The sequence below is a fragment of the Oncorhynchus masou genome, chromosome 10 (assembly GCF_036934945.1).
Source record: "Oncorhynchus masou masou isolate Uvic2021 chromosome 10, UVic_Omas_1.1, whole genome shotgun sequence".
Classification (NCBI taxonomy): Eukaryota; Metazoa; Chordata; class Actinopteri; order Salmoniformes; family Salmonidae; genus Oncorhynchus; species Oncorhynchus masou.
In genome coordinates this window covers 54,211,315-54,228,270 of record NC_088221.1, presented here as the reverse complement: position 1 = coordinate 54,228,270, position 16,956 = coordinate 54,211,315, and the positions used below count along the sequence as shown (strand labels likewise).

The following is a 16,956-nucleotide window of genomic DNA, read 5'->3' as shown; positions in this document are numbered from 1 at the left end:
TGCTCTTCTTCAAATGCATTTTTAAAGATAACCTTCACCACACTGCTAACCTTAAATGAAGGCAACAAATTCCTGCACGATGAAGCCCATGTTGACTCTGTGGCTTCGGTATCGAGTGGAAACTGGAGACCCGTAAGAGGCTGGTTATACGGCCTGGTGCCCAAATGGATGACGAATAGAGTCGGTTCAGTCAGTTGTCCTGAGAGCCCTTCTCCGCTAGTTTCAAGTCAAATGGTATTGGTCACATACACATGGTTAGCAGATGTTAATGCGAGTGTCGCGAAATGCTTGTGCTTCTAGTTCCGACAATGCAGTAATAACCAACAAGTAATCTAACTAACAATTCCAAAACTACTACCTTATAGACACAAGTGTAGGGGGATAAAGAATATGTACATAAAGATATATGAATGAGTGATGGTACAGAACGGCATCGAGTACAGTATATACATATGAGATGAGTAATGTAGGGTATGTAAACATTATATAGTGTCATAGTTTAAAGTGGCTAGTAATACATTACATCAAGATGCAGTAGATGGTATAGAGTACAGTATATACATATGAGATGAGTAATGTAGGGTATGTAAACATTATATAGTGGCATTGTTTAAAGTGGCTAGTGATACATTACATAAAGATGGCAAGATGCAGTAGATGGTATAGAGTACAGTATTTACATATGAGATGAGTAATGTTGGTTGTGAAAACATATGACGTGGTATTGTTTAAAGTGGCTAGTGATACCTTAATGCTGCTAGTTTAAGCCGGTAACAACCGTAAACATGGCGCTAGTTATTAAAACTTGTCAAATAAAGTGATAATAAGTAACTTGTAGTATTTATCACCAGCTCCAATTTGTTCCAACAAACACTTGATTATATTTCAAGTATGAAAGGCGTACAGTGGGGCAAAAAAGTATTTAGTCAGCCACCATGTGTGCAAGTTCTCCCACTTATAAAGATGAGAGAGGCCTGTAATTTTTATCACAGGTACACTTCAACTATGACAGACAAAATGAGAGAGAAAAATCCAGAAAATCACATTGTACGATTTTTAATGAATTTATTTGCAAATGATGGTGGAAAATAAGTGGCAGGCAGGCTGAAGGTCAGGGCAGGAAGGGTTCAGAGTCGAGGCAGGCAAGGGTCAAAACCGGGAGGACTAGCAAAAGAGAGATAAAAAACAGCAGCAGCACGGAAAAACAAGCCGGTTCACTTGACAAGACGAAGTGGCAACAGACAAACTGGGAATGAATACAGAGGGACTAGTGAGGAAAACTGGTGACACCTGGAAGTGGGTGGAGACAATCACAAAGACAGGTGAGACAGATCAGGGCGTGACACCTGGAAGTGGATGGAGACAATCACAAAGACAGGTGAAACAGATCAGGGCGTGACACCTGGAAGTGGGTGGAGACAATCACAAAGACAGGTGAAACAGATCAGGGCGTGACACCTGGAAGTGGGTGGAGACAATCACAAAGACAGGTGAAACAGATCAGGGCGTGACACCTGGAAGACTGTGGAGACAATCACAAAGACAGGTGACACAGATCAGGGCGTGACACCTGGAAGTGGATGGAGACAATCACAAAGACCGGTGACACCTGGAAGTGGGTGGAGACAATCACAAAGACAGGTAACACAGATCAGGGCGTGACACCTGGAAGTGGGTGGAGACAATCACAAAGACAGGTGACACAGATCAGGGCGTGACACCTGGAAGGGGGTGGAGACAATCACAAAGACCGGTGACACCTGGAAGTGGGTGGAGACAATCACAAAGACAGGTGAAACAGATCAGGGCGTGACACCTGGAAGACTGTGGAGACAATCACAAAGACAGGTGACACAGATCAGGGCGTGACACCTGGAAGTGGGTGGAGACAATCACAAAGACAGGTGAAACAGATCAGGGCGTGACACCTGGAAGTGGGTGGAGACAATCACAAAGACAGGTAACACAGATCAGGGCGTGACAACTGACCTGTCTGGATCCTCCTCTTCTGTCATGGTGGATGAGTCTGGATCCTTCTCTTCTGTCAAGGTGGATGAGTCTGGATCCTTCTCTTCTGTCAAGGTGGATGAGTCTGGATCCTCTTCTTCTGTCAAGGTGGATGAGTCTGGATCCTTCTCTTCTGTCAAGGTGGATGAGTCTGGATCCTCCTCTGTCATGGTGGATGAGTCTGGGTCCTCCTCCTCTCTCATGCTGGATAAGTCTGGATCCTCCTCTTCTGTCAAGGTGGATGAGTCTGGATTCCCCTCTTCTGTCAAGGTGGATGAGTCTGGATCCTCCTCTTCTGTCATGCTGGATGAGTCTGGATCCTCCTCTTCTGTCAAGGTGGATGAGTCTGGATCCTCCTCTTCTGTCAAGGTGGATGAGTCTGGATCCTCCTCTTCTGTCAAGGTGGATGAGTCTGGATCCTCCTCTTCTGTCAAGGTGGATGAGTCTGGATCCTCCTCTTCTGTCAAGGTGGATGAGTCTGGATCCTCCTCTTCTGTCAAGGTGGATGAGTCTGGATCCTCCTCTTCTGTCAAGGTGGATGAGTCTGGATCCTCCTCTTCTGTCAAGGTGGATGAGTCTGGATCCTCCTCTTCTGTCAAGGTGGATGAGTCTCAATCCTCCTCTTCTGTCATGGTAGATGAGTCTGGATCGTCCTCAGTCTGGATCTTCCTCTTCTGTCACGGTGGATGAGTCTGGATCTTTCTGGTTTCCCAAACAACAGTCTGGATATTTCCGGTTTCCCAATCAACAGTCTGGATCTTTCTGGTTACCTATCTAATAGAACACAGAGAGTTACCTGTCTAATAGAACACAGAGAGTTACCTATCTAATAGAACACAGAGTTACCTGTCTAATAGAACACAGAGAGTTACCTATCTAATAGAACACAGAGTTACCTGTCTAATAGAACACAGAGAGTTACCTGTCTAATAGAACACAGAGAGTTACCTATCTAATAGAACACAGAGAGTTACCTATCTAATACAACACAGAGTTACCTACCTAATAGAACACAGAGAGTTACCTACCTAATAGAACACAGAGTTACCTACCTAATAGAACACAGAGTTACCTACCTAATAGTGTGGCTCAGTCGGTAGAGCATGGCGCTTGCAACGCCAAGCGTCGTGGGTTACGAACACAGATTCCCGCTGGGGCCACCCATATGTAAAAGTAGTGGCCCCAGCCGACTTGTAAGTCGCTTTGGACAAATAGCGTCTGCTAAATGGGATATATTTTTTATATATATATATATATATTTAACACAGAGTTACCTATCTAATAGAACACAGAGAGTTACCTATCTAATAGAACACAGAGAGTTACCTATCTAATAGAACACAGAGAGTTACCTATCTAATAGAACACAGAGAGTTACCTATCTAATAGAACACAGAGAGTTACCTGTCTAATAGAACACAGAGAGTTACCTGTCTAATAGAACACAGAGAGTTACCTATCTAATAGAACACAGAGAGTTACCTATCTAATAGAACACAGAGAGTTACCTGTCTAATAGAACACAGAGAGTTACCTATCTAATAGAACACAGAGAGTTACCTGTCTAATAGAACACAGAGAGTTACCTGTCTAATATAACACAGAGAGTTACCTGTCTAATAGATAATACCTTTCTAATAGAACACAGAGTATATATATATACATATATATATATTATATCAGCTCTGTCAGGAGGACAGAGCTGTAGGAAGCTTGTGTAAGGCTACCCGAAATGTTTGACCCAAGTTAAACAATTTGAAGGCAATGCTACCAAATACTAATTGAGTGTATGTAAACGTCTAACCCACTGGGAATGTGATGAAAGAAATAAAAGCTGAAATAAATCATTCTCTCTACTATTATTCTGACATTTCACATTCTTAAAATAAAGTGATGATCCTAACAGATGTGAGACAGGGATTTTTTACTAGGATTAAATGTCAGGAATTGTGGAAAAACTGAGTTTATATGTAGTTGGCTAAAGTGTATGTAAACTTCCAACTTCAACTGTATCTATTAGAACACTGAGGGTTTTCGTTAATGGAATCCTCTTTAATGAAAATTCAGTTGAGTGTGGTTTTACCGCAGGGCAGCCAGCTAGGGCCATTACTGTTTCCTGTTTTTACAAATGACCATCCCACCGCCCTTGAATAAAGCCTGCGTGTCTATGTACGTTGATGACTCAACAGTATTCACCTCGACTACGACAGTGAAATAAATAACCAACAGCCTTAACATAGAGCTCCAGTCAGTTTTAGAATGGGGAACTAGCAACAGACTCATGCTAAATATCTCAAAAACTTAAGTCATCATTTTTGGAACAAATCACTCGCTCAACGCTGCACTATAATTGAATAATGTGGCGATTGAGCAAGTGGAGAAGTAAACTGCTGGGTGTAACCCTAGATAGCAAGCTGTCATGGTCAAAACATATCTACTCAATGGTTGCTAAAATGGGAAGAGGTTTGTCCATGATAGAGCTTTGCTTTGCCTTCTTGACATCTCAGTTGACCAGACAGGTCCTACAGGCCCTAGTTTTGTCGCATCTGGCATACTGCTGCCCGGCTGTGTTGTCATGCGTGGCAAAGGAGGACACACTGTAGGTAAACTGCAGTTGGTCCAGAACAGAGCAGCACGTACTGCATTTAGATGTACACAGAGGGTGAATATCAATGACATTCATGTCAATCTCTCCTGGCTCAAGGTTGAGGAGAGATTGACTACATCGCTATTGGTCTGGTGATGGTTGATGTGTTGGGAGGTACCGAACTGCAGTGGGCACACAGTTCAGACACTCATCTGTACAACACAAGACATGCAACCAGAGGTCTCTTCACAGCTCAGACACTCATCAGTACAACACAAGACAGGCAACCAGAGGTCTCTTCACAGTTCAGACACTCATCAGTACAACACAAGACATGCAACCAGAGGTCTCTTCACAGTTCAGACACTCATCAGTACAACACAAGACATGCAACCAGAGGTCTCTTCACAGCTCAGACACTCATCTGTACAACACAAGACATGCAACCAGAGGTCTCTTCACAGTTCAGACACTCATCTGTACAACACAAGACATGCAACCAGAGGTCTCTTCACAGTTCAGACACTCATCTGTACAACACAAGACATGTAACCAGAGGTCTCTTCACAGTCCCCAGGTCCAGAACAGCTGCACAGTATTACAGAGTTATTAGGTCATTAAATTATTGCATTTGAGCTCCTAGAGTTTGTGGCTCTCCTTTTCAAGTGTTCTGAAAACACCTCAGCTAAACAGGTGTGGGTTTCTTTCACCTCCAGAGGAGCCATTGGAGTCAACATGGGCCAGCATCCCTGTAGAAGGCTTTTACAGACAAGTTCACTAACAGAAACATATCTAAATCAGGAGAAAAAATGTCTGTTAAAGGTCGTTTAGCCTTCTCTAACTGTAGACTTCAGGGCATTTTTTATATTAGCGGTTTAGGGTGGGGTGTGGGCCTCAGATTTTCACTTTATCACGTAGGCTAAAATCGGACGGTTACTGATAAGTTATTAGAAATTGTGGTCGGTTGCGGGTGAACAAACAGCTGACCTGCGCACCACTACAAGGCGTGTGTCTATCTAGCCTCTCCCCATCAGGACTGACTGGACTGAATCCGTTCATCTCCACTCGACTCTCGCAGCGCGACAAAACGTCTTCAATTTGGACACCAGGCGTGTTTGTAGGTTAAATGCTCTACTAACAAAAAAGCTGTTAGAATTGTAAGTATATGCATGTCCCTTAAGGTCCTTGTGTAATTGTCATGTGATGTTGTACCCCCTAGCTCGATTGTCCATTGTTTGCATCCTATGTATGCTTGTGTTCCCTCGTGCGCTTTATGTATTGATTTGTTGTTAATTAAAAAAAACAGGCGTGTCCGTATAATAGCCTCTTCCGGGAGATCCTCCTCTTCCTGACATCGTCGCGTAGCTACCGTTCTGGGAGGCGGAAGGGGGGGGGGTATTTGAAGAAAAGCGAAGAGATTGTTGTCAACAACACGGGTTTCTACACTGCCCTGGCTAATTTCACACAAAAAAATAACAAGATGTCAGATACAGTAAGTGTTAAAAACTATTAACCTATACCAGTTATCAACCAAACAGTACATTTACACCACGAGTGAGTCACACAACTTATAGCAGTTCGCACAGACCGCTAACAATGTTTTACCACCATGGTAGCAGTCGTGTTAGCGGCTAACGTTAGCGTCAGACAAACACATTGCTGCTAGTTCGATAGTAGCTAGATAACTTTTAACGAGGTAGTTAAAGCGGTGGGCTCATTATAGTTTTTGTGATTTTAGCTAGTTAGTTTTCAACTAGAGGACGTAAATACCCAACTTAGCTATATGTATTGAGAGGGGACCGCAGGTCCATTGTTAGTAATGTATGTCGTTGCATCACCATGTTTCCATCCAACCCTTTTATGCGAGAGTAAAGTGCCTGTCGGATAAACAAGTCATGACGGGCCTGATGGAAACTTTTTTTTTCTGGTAAACTTTCCAAATGTCGACAAAACAAAATATGTTAGAAAATATTAGATTATTATTATTTTTTTTATCAGTAAAATTAATTATATGATAAATTTAGGTGGAAACGCTTTTATGCGCAAATATTCACACAACCATCACACAACCTAAGTTAACTTTGTGTGGATCGGAAAGCGTGTAGTTTATTAGGCTACAGATTAAATAAGTTATGATGAACTTCAAGGGGTGGTGAAAGTGCAAGGTGATGAGTTTGCTTCTTTCCAATAAATATTGAGGGTCTTATTCTGGTGACTTGATCATGGATGCTTGGCTGCCATTTTAAAAAATGTCAAATAATATCGCTCTATTGTCCATAATCTCATAATGTAGGCTATACATGTGCCCCCCCCCCTAGCCAACAGCATGCAGATACTTAAACAATAAGGCACGGGAGGGTGTGGTATATGGCCAATATACCACGGCTGAGGGCTGTTCTTAGGCCTGCAACCTGCCATGATATATCAGACCTGGTAAATGGTCTGATATTTAACTAGGCAAGTCAGTTAAGAACACATTCTTATTTACAATGAAGGCCTTCCGATACCATGGCTGTCAGCCAATTAGCATTCAGGGCTCGAACAACCCAGTTTCTAAAGTACTTTATACCATGGCATTGTTGAATACTCATATCTGATTGGCTTGAAGGGCATTCGAGAGTGTACAGGCAGAGGGGGTGTGGTATAGGGCCAAAATACCATGCTGAGCATGAGGCTGTTCTTAAGCACAATGTGCCTGGATACAGCCCTTAGCTGCAGTATATTGGCCATATACCACAACCGCCCAGAGATGCCTTATTGCTATTATGAACTGGTTACAAACTTAATTTAAAAAATAAACATTTTTGGGGTCATATCTGTGGTATACGGTCTGATATGGCCCTAGTTTTGTTGCACCTGGGCTACTGTTCAGTCATGTGTTCAGGTGCCATAAAGAGGGACGTAGGACAATTGCAATTGTCTCAGAACAGGGAAGGCACAGCTAGCCCTTGGATGTACACAGAGAGCTAATATTAATAATATGCATGTCGATCTCTCCTGGCTCAAAGTGGAGGAGAGATTGACTTCATCACTACTTATATTTATGAGAGGTTGAATGCACCGAGCTGTCTGCTTAAACTACTGGCGCACAGCTCGGACACCCATACATACCCCACAAGACATGCCACCAGAAGTCTCTTCACAGTCTCCAAGTCCAGAACAGACTATGGGAGGCGCACAGTACTACATGGAACTCTATTCCACAGTACTACATAGAGCCATGACGACATGGAACTCTATTCCACAGTACTACATAGAGCCATGACTACATGGAACTCTATTCCACAGTACTACATAGAGCCATGACTACATGGAACTCTATTCCACAGTACTACATAGAGCCATGTCTACATGGAACTCTATTCCACAGTACTACATAGAGCCATGACTACATGGAACTCTATTCCACAGTACTACATAGAGCCATGACTACATGGAACTCTATTCCACAGTACTACATAGAGCCATGACGACATGGAACTCTATTCCACAGTACTACATAGAGCAATGACTACATGGAACTCTATTCCACAGTACTACATAGAGCCATGACGACATGGAACTCTATTCCACAGTACTACACAGAGCCATGACTTCATGGAACTCTATTCCACAACTCTATTCCACATCAAGTAATTCATGCCAACAGTCAAATTAGATTGAGAAAAAACACACCTCATGGAACAGCGGGGACTGTGAAGCAACACAAACATAGACATGTACAAACACACGATAACATACTGACTATACACACATGTACACATGGATTTTGTGTTATCGATATGTGGTCGTAGAATAGAGGCCTGAGGGCGCACACTTAATATATTTTGAAATCTGTTATGAATGTATTGTAATGTATTTAAGATATGTAACTGAAAGATGACTTGTTGCTAATGGAAAAATAAATACAAATATGTCACAGCTGTCAGGCATTCAGGGCTCAAACCACCTAGTTTATAATTCCCTTTATAAACTGGGTGGTTCTAGCCCTGAATGATGATTGGTTGACAGCTGTGTTAAATTAGATCGTATACCATGGGTATGACAAAACATATATTTTTTATGTTTTAAGGGGGAGGGGCTTGGGGTGTGTGGGTGGGGCAGGGGAGGGGCTTGTGTGTATAAATAGGAAGGTGCACAGAAGGAGTGAAGGAGACCAGACCAAAAAGACTAATTCGCTAGCTATGTTATCTGAAATTCCCTTCCCCATAACGCTCCTTTGCCCAGAGATAGATAATGTTATCAAACTGCCAACAACATACAAGGTACAAATCTGTCGTTCTGCCCCTGAACAGGCAGTTAACCCACTGTTCCCAGGCCGTCATTGAAAATAAGAATGTGTTCTTAACTGACTTGCCTGGTTAAATAAAGGTTAAAAAGGTCAAATTAATTAAAAATACTGTGAGGATGTTTCCTATAAAGGAACTTATTTGAGGATTTATGACCTGGTCCATTATATAAACAAAAGCCATTGGGCGATAACGTCTGCAGACCAAACTAAAACAGTAACCGTTGTGTTAAAATACAATCTCAGCTTCATGTCCTTTCTCTTGAAGGACACGAAACCTTCAGGTCAGGATGGGGGAGACCAAAAGGATGGAGAGTACATCAAACTGAAAGTGATCGGTCAGGTAAGAAGACGTTTGGAGAAGGAGAATTATGGTGAAGATGCTGGTGAAAAGTAGCTCTGTGAGTTTACATAGCTGGGATGGTTTATCACAGTCAATTATTTATCCGATTTTTATATCAGTTGACCTACAATTTGAAACGTTTTAACTTGGAATCTATTCATTCTTTTCCAACCTCAGGACAACAGTGAAATTCACTTCAAAGTGAAAATGACGACCCATCTGAAGAAGCTGAAGGAATCTTATAGCCAGAGACAGGTAACAATCGCATCTCATTCGCAACGTCACGTGAGGTTTTCTGGCCGTTCTTAGTGAGCAACCAGTTTTTGTGTGTGAGTCTCAAATGGAACCCTATTCCCTATGTAGTGCACTACTTTTGACCAGGGCCCATAGGGATACTATTAGGGAATGGGGAGCCATTTGGCATCTAGTATAAAGTAGTGCACTCTATAGGGAATAGGGAGCCAATTGGGATTCGCCCTGTGTGCCCCTTACCCAAAGCTGTGTGCCCCTTACCCAAAGCTGTGTGCCCCTTACCCAAAGCTGTGTGCCCCTTACCCAAAGCTGTGTGCCCCTTACCCAAAGCTGTGTGCCCCTTACCCAAAGCTGTGTGCTGTGTGCCCCTTACCCAAAGCTGTGTGCCCCTTACCCAAAGCTGTGTGCCCCTTACCCAAAGCTGTGTGCCCCTTACCCAAAGCTGTGTGCCCTTACCCAAAGCTTACCCAAAGCTGTGTGCCCCTTACCCAAAGCTGTGTGCCCCTTACCCAAAGCTGTGTGCCCCTTACCCAAAGCTGTGTGCCCCTTACCCAAAGCTGTGTGCCCCTTACCCAAAGCTGTGTGCCCCTTACCCAAAGCTGTGTGCCCCTTACCCAAAGCTGTGTGCCCCTTACCCAAAGCTGTGTGCCCCTTACCCAAAGCTGTGTGCCCCTTACCCAAAGCTTACCCAAAGCTGTGTGCCCCTTACCCAAAGCTGTGTGCCCCTTACCCAAAGCTGTGTGCCCCTTACCCAAAGCTGTGTGCCCCTTACCCAAAGCTGTGTGCCCCTTACCCAAAGCTGTGTGCCCCTTACCCAAAGCTGTGTGCCCCTTACCCAAAGCGCTGTGTGCCCCTTACCCAAAGCTGTGTGCCCCTTACCCAAAGCTGTGTGCCCCTTACCCAAAGCCGCTGTGTGCCCCTTACCCAAAAGCCGTGTGCTGTGTGCCCCTTACCCAAAGCCGTGTGCCCCTTACCCAAAGCCGTGTGCCCCTTACCCAAAGCCGTGTGCCCCTTACCCAAAGCCGTGTGCCCCTTACCCAAAGCTGTGTGCCCCTTACCCAAAGCTGTGTGCCCCTTACCCAACGCTGTGTGTTCCACTCAACGTTTCTTTCCTCCTCTCTCTGTAGGGTGTTCATATGAGTACCTTACGGTTTCTATTTGAGGGACAAAGAATCTCAGACAACCACACTCCAAAAGAGGTAGCTATGCTTCCTGTCTGACCCGTAACCACGTCGTTCTGTCTGACCCGTAGCCACGTCGTTCTGTCTGACCCGTAGCCACGTCGTTCTGTCTGACCCGTAACCACGTCGTTCTGTCTGACCCGTAGCCACGTCGTTCTGTCTGACCCGTTCTGCTGACCCGTAACCACGTTTCTGTCTGACCCGTAACCACGTCTTTCTGTCTGACCCGTAGCCACGTCGTTCTGTCTGACCCGTAGCCACGTCGTTCTGTCTGACCCGTAACCACGTCGTTCTGTCTGACCCGTAGCCACGTCGTTCTGTCTGACCCGTAGCCACGTCGTTCTGTCTGACCCGTAACCACGTCGTTCTGTCTGACCCGTAACCACGTCGTTCTGTCTGACCCGTAGCCACGTCGTTCTGTCTGACCCGTAGCCACGTCGTTCTGTCTGACCCGTAGCCACGTCTTTCTGTCTGACCCGTAACCACCCGTCGTTCTGTCTGACCCGTAACCACGTCGTTCTGTCGGATAGCCATGTCGTTCTGTCTGACCCGATAGCCTGTCTGACCCGTCGTTCTGTCTGACCCGTAGCCACGTCTTTCTGTCTGACCCGTAACCACGTCGTTCTGTCTGACCCGTTCTGTCTGACCCGTACCACGTCTTTCTGTCTGACCCGTAGCCACGTCGTTCTGTCTGACCCGTAACCACGCGTCGTTCTGTCTGACCCGTAGCCACGTCGTTCTGTCTGACCCGTAGCCACCCGTAACCACGTCGTTCTGTCTGACCCGTAGCCACGTCGTTCTGTCTGACCCGTAGCCACGCCGTTCTGTCTGACCCGTAGCCACGTCTTTCTGTCTGACCCGTAACCACGTCGTTCTGTCTGACCCGTTCTGTCTGACCCGTAGCCACGTCGTTCTGTCTGACCCGATAGCCATGTCGTTCTGTCAGATAGCCACGTCGTTCTGTCTGACCCGTACCACGTCTTCTGTCTGACCCGTAACCACGTCGTTCTGTCTGACCCGTAACCACGTCGTTCTGTCTGACCCGTAACCACGTCGTTCTGTCTGACCCGTAACCACGTCGTTCTGTCTGACCCGTAGCCACGTCGTTCTGTCTGACCCGTAGCCACGTCGTTCTGTCTGACCCGGATAGCCACGTCGTTCTGTCTGACCCGTAACCACGTCGTTCTGTCTGACCCGTAACCACGTCGTTCTGTCGGATAGCCACGTCGTTCTGTCTGACCCGTAACCACGTCGTTCTGTCTGACCCGTAACCACGTCGTTCTGTCTGACCCGTAGCCACGTCGTTCTGTCTGACCCGTAACCACGTCGTTCTGTCTGACCCGTAGCCACGTCGTTCTGTCTGACCCGTAGCCACGTCGTTCTGTCTGACCCGTAGCCACGTCGTTCTGTCTGACCCGTAGCCACGTCGTTCTGTCTGACCCGTAGCCACGTCGTTCTGTCTGACCCGTAGCCACGTCGTTCTGTCTGACCCGTAACCACGTCGTTCTGTCTGACCCGTAGCCACGTCGTTCTGTCGGATAACCATGTCGTTCTGTCGGATAGCCACGCGTTCTGTCTGACCCGTAGCCACGTCGTTCTGTCGGATAGCCAGTCGTTCTGTCGGATAGCCACGTTGTTCTGTCTGGATAGCCACGTCGTTCTGTCGGATAGCCACGTCGTTCTGTCTGACCCGTAACCACGTTGTTCTGTCGGATAGCCACGTTGTTCTGTCTGACCTATAACCACGTCGTTCTGTCTGACCCGTAGCCACGTCGTTCTGTCGGATAGCCACTTCGTTCTGTCTGACCCATAACCACGTCGTTCTGTCTGACCCATAACCACGTCGTTCTGTCTGACCCGTAACCACGTCCTCTTCCTGTTCTGTCGGATAGCCACGTCGTTCTGTCTGACCCATAACCACGTTTAGCCTCTTCCTGGTTCTGTCTGACCCATAGCCACGTCGTTTCCTGTCTGTCCCCATAGCCACGCATTTTAGTTCTGTCTGACCCCATAGCCACGTCGTTCTGTCTGACCCATAGCCACGCCTCTTCCTGTTCTGTCTGACCCATAGCCACGTCGTTCTGTCTGACCCGTAGCCACGTCGTTCTGTCTGACCACGTAGCCACGTCCATAGCCACGTCATTTAGTTCTGTCTGCTGACCCATTTAGCCACTTCCTGTTGGGTTCTGTCTGACCCGTCATTTAGCCTCTTCCTGGTTCTGTCGGATAGCCACGTCGTTCTTCCTGTCGGATAGCCACGTTGTTCTGTCGGATAGCCACGTCGCCTTCTGTCGGATAGCCACGTCGTTCTGTTCCTGGATAGGTTCTGTCTGCTCCATCGTTAAGCCTCTTCCTGGTTGGGTTCTGTCTGCTCCATAGCCACGTCGCCTTTAGCCTCTTCCTGGTTGGGTTCTGTCTGCTCCATAGCCACGTCATTTAGCCTCTTCCTGGTTGGGTTCTGTCTGATCCATAGCCACGTCATTTAGCCTCTTCCTGGTTGGGTTCTGTCTGCTCCATAGCCACGTCATTTAGCCTCTTCCTGGTTGGGTTCTGTCTGATCCATAGCCACGTCATTTAGCCTCTTCCTGGTTGGGTTCTGTCTGCTCCATAGCCACGTCATTTAGCCTCTTCCTGGTTGGGTTCTGTCTGCTCCATAGCCACGTCATTTAGCCTCTTCCTGGTTGGGTTCTGTCTGATCCATAGCCACGTCATTTAGCCTCTTCCTGGTTGGGTTCTGTCTGCTCCATAGCCACGTCATTTAGCCTCTTCCTGGTTGGGTTCTGTCTGATCCATAGCCACGTCATTTAGCCTCTTCCTGGTTGGGTTCTGTCTGATCCATATCCTTGCAGGACCTGGTGGTTTGGGTATCTAGCCTCCTCTGGTTTAAAGCAAAGATTCACCCATTATACATGTTATGTTGTTCATCTCTGAGTGATGTTCTATCGAATCCCCGGGTGATTTCATGTTTTCTTGGTGTATCTGAGCCGTTCCAGCAGGCAGAAATTCAGCCGGGGGGTGAAAATGTTCACCATATGAGCCCAATACTGATTATATTCCATCCATTAATTGGTATTACATCACATCAGCTCTTTTGCTCATAATTGGGCAAAAGATCAGCACTGGGCTTCCTTTGTAAACACAGCGATTGTGTCTCCATGTAAACATCTCTGTCCTCCCTCTCTCTTGTAGCTGGGGATGGAAGACGAGGACGTCATCGAGGTCTATCAGGAGCAGACTGGAGGACTTTGGAATAATTAGTCTACCTGGATTTAACTTTTTTTTGTTGTTGATGATACTATTGTATTTTATATTTGTACAATTACTGAGTGATTTGTTTGGCTTTGTGTTCCTCTCAGCGGTAGAGATCTCTGCCAGAGAGGAGAGAATAACTGTCTGATGCCTCTCCTGTTCTCTTATCGTCACCTGGTCTGTTTGTGCTGGCACTCGGGCCATATCTGTTTGTGCTGGCACTTGGGCCATGTCTGTTTGTGCTGGCACTCGGGCCATATCTGTTTGTGCTGGCACTCGGGCCATATCTGTTTGTGCTGGCACTCGGGCCATATCTGTTTGTGCTGGCACTCGGGCCATATCTGTTTGTGCTGGCACTCGGGCCATATCTGTTTGTGCTGTTTTGAAAACTCCTATGGAGGCGTGACTGTAGCAGTTGGCAAGACGGCACAAACAGGGTCTGAATGCATTTCAGGGCAGGAGTGCTGATTGGAGATCAGTTTTGGGTATTTCCCCCCAAAAAAGGCACCAGACAATACTTTTTTTTTTCTACCTTGTCAGCTCGGGGATTCGATCCAGTCACCTTTTGGTTACTGGCCCAACGCTCTAACCACTAGGCTACCCTGCCGCCACATTGACCACATGGACAAGGGGGACCTGATCCTAGATCAGCACTCCTACTGCTTGATGTTTACGGACACCTATGGTCCAGCCATGTGGTCCATCAGAAGACTCATTGGTTGAATAGATGACATCAGAATGATAGTGTTTCTTCAGACCTCTCCGAGCTTCAGTTTGGTTAATTGGCATCCATCCCCATATAGATCTTTCGACAGTATATATTTTTACTAGCTATAGATCCATACCATTTATTGAAGATCCAGGTAACGGCCAAAGTAAAGGAAACACTAACATCGTGTCTTTTAATAGAGGGTGTTGGGTCACCACCAGCCAGAACAGCTTCAACGCACCATGACAGATACTACAAGTGTCTGGGACTCTGTTGGAGGGATGCGACACCGTTCTTTCATGAGAAATTCCACCGGTTGGTGTTTCTTTGTTGACGGTGGTGTAAAACGCTGTCTCGGGCTCCGCTCCAGAATCTCCCGTAGGTGTTCAATCGGGTTGAGGTCTGGTGACCTGAGATGGTCGTGGTATATGGGTTTTATCAGTTTAATACTCTTCAAATTATCTCAAGCCCTGTGGATGGGTTCATTGTCATCCTATGGAGGGCATTAGTCATGGTAGCCAAAATAATGGGTGACCCCAAGCATGATGGGATGTTAATTGCTTAATTAATTTGGGAACAACACCTGTGTGGAAGCACCTGCTTTCAATATACTTTGTATCCCCTCATTTACTCAGGTGTTTTGGCAGTTGCCTGTCGCTAGCATGCCACTGTTGATTCCTGACTTCAGGTCTGTGTGTTATCCAGGTGTTCCTTTACAGGTGGCATGTAATACGACGTCACTAATGTCTCCTCGGTTCATTCAAAGCGCTTTGTCCACAGTCTTCAGTGACACACCAGGGGTATTGAATAACCACCAAGTTCTCATTCACTTCTCTTTCTGTTAGAGAACTTGTAAAATACCTTACTAAAGGGCTCTGTTGAATCTGCATCGTCGAACTTCAGCTTTACATAATATAAACGTTCCCCGCTTTATCAGAGACTTGTGCAGCGTTTACCGGGAATCATCTCATCAGCTCAACCGGAGAGACTTGATTCCCGGTAAACGCTGCACATGTCATCGTCTCAACCTTACTGTACATTAATCTGAACTGTGTAGTACTCTGTAGTACTGATTACTGTACATTGATTATGTTAAAGGCCCAGTGCAGATTTTTCTTTGTTCTGTATATATATTTCCACACTGAGGTTGGATTAATATTGTGAAAATAATGATAATGCTCTTTTAGTGAGAGTTGATTGGAAAGACCGCCCACTTGAAATTCCAGCCTGTTTTTGTTTTGGTGGGATTGAGTTTTGACCTAGTGAATTAGTTATTAGACATGAAATGAGAGTTTCAAACCTCTGCCAATAGTTTTCAATGTTCCCCTCCCCACTCAGACCCTCTCTGCCAATAACAGCTAAGTTCCCTCCTCCACTCAGACCCTCTCTACCAATAACAGCTAGGTTCCCTCCCCACTCAGACCCTCTCTGCCAATAACAGCTAGGTTCCCTCCTCCACTCAGACCCTCTCTGCCAATAACAGCTATGTTCCCTCCTCCACTCAGACCCTCTCTGCCAATAACAGCTAGGTTCCCTCCCCACTCAGACCCTCTCTGCCAATAACAGCTATGTTCCCTCCCCACTCAGACCCTCTCTGCCAATAACAGCTAGGTTCCCTCCTCCACTCAGACCCTCTCTGCCAATAACAGCTATGTTCCCTCCTCCACTCAGACCCTCTCTGCCAATAACAGCTATGTTCCCTCCTCCACTCAGACCCTCTCTACCAATAACAGCTAGGTCCTCTCCTCCACTCAGACCCTCTCTGCCAATAACAGCTAAGTTCCCTCCTCCACTCAGACCCTCTCTGCCAATAACAGCTAAGTTCCCTCCCCACTCAGACCCTCTCTGCCAATAACAGCTAAGTTCCCTCCTCCACTCAGACCCTCTCTGCCAATAACAGCTAGGTTCCCTCCTCCACTCAGACCCTCTCTGCCAATAACAGCTAAGTTCCCTCCTCCACTCAGACCCTCTCTGCCAATAACAGCTAGGTTCCCTCCTCCACTCAGACCCTCTCTACCAATAACAGCTAGGTCCTCTCCTCCACTCAGACCCTCTCTGCCAATAATGATCAGCTAGGTTCCTCTCCTCCACTCAGACCCTCTCTGCCAATAACAGCTAAGTTCCCTCCTCCACTCAGACCCTCTCTGCCAATAACAGCTAAGTTCCCTCCTCCACTCAGACCCTCTCTGCCAATAACAGCTAAGTTCCCTCCTCCACTCAGACCCTCTTGCCAATAACAGCTAGGTTCCCTCCTCCACTCAGACCCTCTCTGCCAATAATCAGCTTGGTCCTCTCCTCCACTGGAGACCCTTCTGCCAATAACAGCTAAGTTCCCTCCTC

General features: G+C 46.3%; 2 protein-coding genes across 4 annotated transcripts; both read left to right on the top strand.

Moving 5' to 3' along the window:
- The first annotated feature begins 2,013 nt into the window (after positions 1-2,013).
- Positions 2,014-2,697, top strand: LOC135546904 (minor curlin subunit-like). Its single transcript, XM_064975463.1, has 2 exons — positions 2,014-2,343; positions 2,542-2,697. Exons 1-2 carry the CDS (start codon positions 2,014-2,016, stop codon positions 2,695-2,697), a joined length of 486 nt encoding a protein of 161 aa, XP_064831535.1.
- Positions 2,698-5,969: 3,272 nt separating this feature from the next.
- Positions 5,970-16,691, top strand: LOC135547756 (small ubiquitin-related modifier 1). 3 transcript variants are annotated; one of them, XM_064977015.1, is made up of 5 exons: positions 5,970-6,086; positions 9,151-9,225; positions 9,403-9,480; positions 10,605-10,676; positions 13,848-16,691. In XM_064977015.1, the coding sequence occupies exons 1-5, from the start codon at positions 6,075-6,077 to the stop codon at positions 13,914-13,916; spliced, it is 306 nt and encodes a 101-aa protein (XP_064833087.1). In that variant the 5' UTR covers positions 5,970-6,074; the 3' UTR covers positions 13,917-16,691. The 3 variants fall into 3 exon arrangements, with proteins under 3 accessions (XP_064833087.1, XP_064833085.1, XP_064833084.1); XM_064977013.1 differs by lacking the exon at positions 10,605-10,676 and having other exon boundaries at positions 5,989-6,086; XM_064977012.1 differs by lacking the exon at positions 5,970-6,086 and having other exon boundaries at positions 9,198-9,283.
- Positions 16,692-16,956: the final 265 nt, after the last annotated feature.

Coding starts and splice junctions, on each gene's coding strand:
- LOC135546904 (XM_064975463.1), top strand. CDS start 2,014: ATGGTGGATGAGTCTGGATCCTTCTCTTCTGTCAAGGTGGATGAGTCT. Junction 2,344..2,541: donor GATCCTCCTCTTCTGTCAAG/GTGGATGAGTCT, acceptor TCTTCTGTCAAG/GTGGATGAGTCTGGATCCTC.
- LOC135547756 (XM_064977015.1), top strand. Junction 9,481..10,604: donor AATCTTATAGCCAGAGACAG/GTAACAATCGCA, acceptor CTCTCTCTGTAG/GGTGTTCATATGAGTACCTT. Junction 10,677..13,847: donor ACAACCACACTCCAAAAGAG/GTAGCTATGCTT, acceptor TCTCTCTTGTAG/CTGGGGATGGAAGACGAGGA.